The 6,000-nt window shown below is 41.1% G+C and overlaps 1 protein-coding gene across 4 annotated transcripts in view; it reads left to right on the top strand.

Moving 5' to 3' along the window:
• Nucleotides 1-397: 397 nt before the first annotated feature.
• Nucleotides 398-6,000, top strand: part of BLNK (B cell linker) — a 75,696-nt gene continuing 70,093 nt past the window's right edge. For 3 of the 4 annotated variants that reach the window (XM_032607528.1, XM_032607529.1, XM_032607530.1), the window contains exon 1: nucleotides 458-653. In XM_032607528.1, the coding sequence (XP_032463419.1) occupies nucleotides 607-653 (47 nt within the window). In that variant the 5' untranslated portion in view covers nucleotides 458-606. Of the gene's footprint in view, nucleotides 654-6,000 lie in introns of all 4 variants that reach the window. The other variant, XM_032607531.1, reaches the window with a different exon arrangement.

Below are 6,000 nucleotides of genomic sequence, written 5' to 3'. Positions count from 1 at the left end.
TATTTATTTAAAACCATCTGGGGGAGAGGAGTGAGGAGAAACTATACAAAAAATGCCATTTTCGTATAATGATCCTTTAAGTGGAAAAGTTTATCCATGACTTTATGCAAATGAGAAGAAAGTCCCAAAGAGACTTTCAGATGGAATTGATTATTCTGCTTTTCCTTGAGCTCAGGAAGGGGACAGCATGACACCTGCTGAAAACAAGGACTATATGTGTTCAGGACAACAGGAAGTAGTGACCAGCCAGTAGCTTGCCCTGACCTGATTATAAATCTGGTTACAGAAGAAAGCAGCTGGAAAGCAATTTGCATGTCCAATAGGTTTCACTATTAAAGTTTACACAACGTGGAGTGATCAGCCAAGCCGGCTGGCTACCCAGATCACGTGACTATGTAGAAACATGAAACTGGACTATGTGCTCAAGCAAGTTTTACTTCTTCCTTGTGCAGGGGTGTCTGCCAGCAGCCTGCAGTCTCAGAAATCAGACTCAAGTGACTAGGACTCTTGAGATCAAAGGCTTACCATGCTACTCCCCAGGACAGCCAGGGACTGCTGACGTGACCACTGGACAGTGATCTGTGGTTCGTATAGTTACCAAAAAGAATGGATAAGCTTAATAAAATAACTGTCCCCGCCAGTCAGAAATTGAGGTAAGATTTTCACTATCCAATACTTTTCATTCTTCTTCTCCTTTTTTTTTTTTTTTTTTTTTCAGTGATCTTACTGCATCTCAGAAATACTGAAATCCTGGAATACTTTGCTAGCTGTAAGGCAGTGGGATGTCAATTGCTATAGGGAAGGGGACTTGCATTTTTAAAGAAATGTGTAGGAACAAGTGAGCTTACTCTAGCTGGCTTTGCCAGTGATGGATTGAAGTGTAAAGCTTTGAAGAGAAAAGAAAAGAGAAAAGCCAAGGGCTTAGACTCTACCAATGGTCAGCTTGGAGAGTCTGAACACAGCAAGCTTTTCTAAAAAGAGTTTGGTCTAATCTGAGTACTCAAATATTTCATTGTGGATTACTATTTAATGTTAAAGATTGTTGTAATAATTTGTATTCGTTGTAGTTTTACTATCTCATTTATTTTGTGGCTGTATGTCACAAGTGTTTTGGGGAGATTAGATCTGTTTTTCCAGTGTCTTCATGTCAGTGTAACAATTATCTATAAAAAGCCACTTAGAAAGAATAAATAAACCAGAAGTGTCCCAAGGGGAAAGAATCAAGAAACTCTTCTGACTTATAGAAGAAAAGACTTCCCAAATTTTTATTTTGAAGATTTTCTTTTTGTCTCATTGTGACAACATCATGGCTTGTTGAGACTGGAACTTTTAAGTGTTCAATGAGTGTTTTATATTTCAGCTACCACTTGAACTTCAGTTTTTCACAGGGTGATGTGACACGTGTAGCAAGGAAGTTATCAGAAATGATAAGGAGCTAGAGAATCAGAGCTTTTGAGACAGAATTTAAGAGAAATTAGTCTGAGAATGGCAGAGGGACAGCCCTTCACAGTTAGAATATGGGTCATATACCTGGTAGGCACTTGGTAAATGATAGTTTGAAACGAACTGCTGGTCTGGAATCAAGAGGCAGCATGGCCGCGGTCAGCCCTTTCAAGGGTGTGTTGATAAGGAGACAAAAAGCTTCCTCAGTCTTGCCCTTGGTCTCACGTTGCTACACCGTCATGGGAGGTGGGTAGGTAAAACAGTGCAAGTAGTAAGTGACTCAGTGAGTATAAGAAGTGAATTGGAGTAGCTGGAGAGGTTTTAACAGAGAAGACGCTTCAAGTGCTAAGCTTTGTCAAAGTAAATGAACAAACAAAATCAAATAAAAACGAACATGTAGATGTTGAGAACGGAGTCGTGGTTACCAGAAGTGAAGAGGCAGGGGGAGGAGGGTGAAATGGGTAAAGGAGGTCAAATGTATGGCGATGGATGGAAACTAGATTTTTGGTGGTGAGCACACTATGGTACATACAGAGGTAGAAATATAATGTTGTAAAAGTGAAATGTACATAATGTTATAAACCAATGTTACCTCAATAAAAATAAATAAATAAATAAAGAACTAGGCTTTGAGAGGCAGGTAAGATAAAAGAAGTTGGAGAATTGGAGGGAAAGCCTGATGTGCTGGGAGGGAGGAAAGACAGAAGCTGACGCTGGGAGCTGGACTTGACTAGGTCCATTTGTAGGATGATGAGGAGAGTCTTCTGCCCAACAGAGGCTGTAGAATAGGACTGTGGGACCAGAAAGTCCTCAAAAGGTTGGATGCGTAGGGTGGGGCCAGATCACAAAGGGCAGAGAGGGCTCTAACCACGGAGGGCTGGAGAACGGTTTATACAGTTACAGATGTCATGCCAGCGGGCTTAAGGGAGGTTGGCAGGATGGACCGGAGGGGGCGGAACCTGGAGGCAGGGATGCTCAGTAAGAGGGGCGGTTAAGTAACCCAAGCCTCTAGTGCTGCAGGCCTGGACTTGGGGCAGAGCAGTGAAAAGGGAGAGTGAAGGAAAGACATGCCAAAGAAACTAACAAGGCATGGATATTAAGATTTCTTCCAAATGAGCAAGAGGGTTTAGAAGGTCCTTTTCAGAGATATTCCATAACCTAGGCCTATACTAAGTCTTAGAACCTCTTTCAGGATATCCAGATGGGGATTTAAATAAAGAGAGGCAATAGAACCTAAATCACTTTATGATCCTTCCCTCGGGGACAAAGTTCAGCTTTGTCACAGAGCAGTCGATAGACAACATCCAACACTAGATTAGAGGGTAGAAAACCAAAACCGTATTGTGGATAATCATATACTACATTCATCTGCTCAGGCAAAAGTAACTTTTTTTTTTCTACTTGGTTACTGAGTTGTTTTTACAGAATTGGCCTGTTTTAATAAAATGTGTACTGTCGATGTGGAACTTTTCAAAGAAATGAAATTGTAAACACAGTGAACTTGAAGCACCATTTAAAATCTTTTCTGTAATTAGATGGGATGGCGAGGAATAGGTCAATGAATACTTGATCCCTGTGGTTTGTATCCTCTGTCCTGACAGGTTATCACCAATTCAGAATGTTGCCAACTGTGTAATTATTTGGCATCAGATGACAGTATAAGTGAAGAGCTGTGTTCGTACTCTTAGGTTTATCAAAGTTTATATGATAATTTGCTTAAATTCTTAGCCAGATAAAACAGAGAGGTAGTGAGTGTCCATCAAGGGGGAGTAAAAGGGATGACCCTGATCTAGGGGGTGTATTCCCAGGGCTGGAAAGAGACTAGAGGCAGAAGGAGTGACCAGGAGGGAGGGAAAGTAGAGTCAGCTAAGGAAAAGAGAGCAGGCATGATTGGAAAAAAAAAAAAAAAAAAGATTCTCAAAATGAAGGAGAAAGAGAACGTTCCAGATGGACCTTCCCAGATGGACAGCTGGGGATGAGTAGTCAGCCTGAGAGTTTCTACTGCAGAGGAATTGAGAAAGGCGAAGTGGTTAAGTTGTATGTGACCACAGAAATGTGTGAGCACAGATTCTTGCTTTTTTTCTCCCCTTGGGGCACTACATGAAGTCAGTTTCTCTGTTAATGGGAATTCAAAAACTCTCAGGATCTTTTAGTTGATTCTTAGCCATGATTTTCCCTGGATTTTATAAGGTAATGATATCATCAGAAACTCAGCTCAGACCTGGGGTCTCAATCCTTCCACAGTAAGTATTCCTATTCATAAAAATATTACACTCCGAGGTAAACGTTTCAACATTTACAGTCCTGAATCACAATGACTATATTCCTTTCAAGTTAGTGAAACTAGTTTGTAAAGGAAATTTTACGTTTTTATATTTTTAATAACCTCCCAGATGACTCATCATCTGTGCGTGTGTATTTTTCTTTGTAGCTCCCACAAACACATACTCACTTATTTTTACAAATGGAAAAAGTCTTTGACACAGGTGTGGTCAAGCCAAGTCTCCCTAATCCTTATATTATTGGTTGAAGAGTATGGTATTTTTCAGTCAAACTAACATATGTGTGAGTTTAGGAAAGTTTACTTAAATTCCCTGGTCCCGGCTACTTCAGCTGAAAAGATAGCGCTAATAACAGCACCGATCCCACAGGGCTGTTGTAAGGATTAGAGTGATCCTGGTACATAGTAATTATTGGATTGAAAAATGGTGGTTATTTAATATCTTATTGTTATTCTTATTAATTCTATAGGTGTGCAATTGATTTTCCGAACAGAAACATAGTACTTTACATTGATCCTTGATAAATTTCATGTCAGTTTCAGTTCTTCTTTTTAGTTATTTTGTCTATTTTACCTGTTGCTTCTGACATCTGTGGCATTTAGCTTTGCATGGGCTGTGACGTGACAAACATCCCTTCTCTGCCCTAATCTAAGTGGCTAATAAACTGTTGAGCATGACAGAGCCCTGCCATGGGTGTCTGTGTCTCATGGCTAGGGCTCTCACTTGGAGATCCTATTTGACAGATCCTGGGACATGATTTTTCTTCTCAGGTCTTGGAATCCTCAATTGGCATTTCCAGTTACTTGACTTTTCAAGTTCAATTCTTCAGAAACAGATTTATCTTCTTTTCACCTTTCTGCCACTAGATCCCTCTCTGGTCCTCCCTGTTTCTGTCAATGGTGTCATCATCAACTCTAAGTCTGATGCATCCTTTCCTCTGTACCTCCACTCACCTAACACAACCTCTAGTCTTTCTTTCATGATGCTTCCATATATGCCCTTTTCTTTCCTTTTCTACCACACCATCCTGGTTAGGTCCTCATCACCCTGTGTCTCCCAGCTACAAAATGAGGAGTTTGGATCTGACAATTCTCAAAGTCCCTCTCAGCTCTGATGCTGTGTGATCCTTTAGCCATGAAGACCATGCCTGAAATGTTACATCCTCTAAGGCTACCATTTCATCCCATGACCCTCAGGAAATATTTCCTGATGGAATTATCAACTTGTTTGAGATAGTTTTCAAAATATTTTCAAACTCTTTTCTTACAAAGTTTTTGAAAACTGCCCAACTCAGAACACTGGGAACAGAGGATTCATCTAGACAGCATCCAGATGCATCATCTAGAAGGTAGCTATTATGTATTTAGAAGGACAAAGCAATTGGTACCCAAAAGGTCGGGATTCCAATTGCCAATTATGAGCTATGGGTCCTGATGAAATCACTCAACTTCTCTAAGCCTCAGTTTCCTCAACTGTCAAATAAAACTAGAGATGCCTTCCTCACAGGCTTGTTGTGAAGACATGGGCTAAAGTGCCCAGAATATTTGTCACATGGTCAGTATAACAAGTAAATAAAAAGTAAACACAACAATCAGTACTTTAACCCACCCTTCATGAGTGACCATTTGTTCTCTCTCTTCCTACTCATGGTAGAAGATCCAACCCCCTTTACCTGGAGGGCAAGCAGAGCAGGAAGCTGCCCAGGGGCTCACGGTGGGTGGATAGAGCCCATCCTGAATACAAGTGTATCTCGGGCATCTCTCTTCTCATTCTTTTATAAGTTTAGATCAGAGGCCAGTGCTGAGGTGGGAGGGCAAGAGGAGGCACAGCATCTAATGGTAGAGATAAGATAGACTTCCCAGGAAGTATGTTTTCCTATTCTCACACTGCCTACCTGCCTTATGTCAGCTGAGAACCTGCACAACTAGGCTATATTGTGTTGTACCAATGGATGCAATTCTCAGACAAGGTCTCTGTCTTCTCATGGGCAAGCTACATGGGAGCCACTTTAGAAATTTGCTTAGTGTTTGTGGATTTCAGGATCATCACCTAGGAAAACTCAAGGCACTCTTTCTCATCCAGTCTGGGCATGGGTCTGCCAGGAAAATGCTAAACCAGAGTCCACATATTCAAGGCACCCTCTCTTCTGGATCCAATAATCACCTGAACAATATGTGCTGTGGCTGAACGATTCCTCCCTCTTCATGCAACCTGTCCCCAAAGTGGCTATGATGCAGTTAGTTCGGTTTCCAAGAGCTGAACCACAATTACATTG

The sequence above is a fragment of the Phocoena sinus genome, chromosome 16, assembly GCF_008692025.1.
Source record: "Phocoena sinus isolate mPhoSin1 chromosome 16, mPhoSin1.pri, whole genome shotgun sequence".
In the NCBI taxonomy this organism is placed as follows: Eukaryota; Metazoa; Chordata; class Mammalia; order Artiodactyla; family Phocoenidae; genus Phocoena; species Phocoena sinus.
This window is presented reverse-complemented; position numbering and strand designations above follow the sequence as displayed.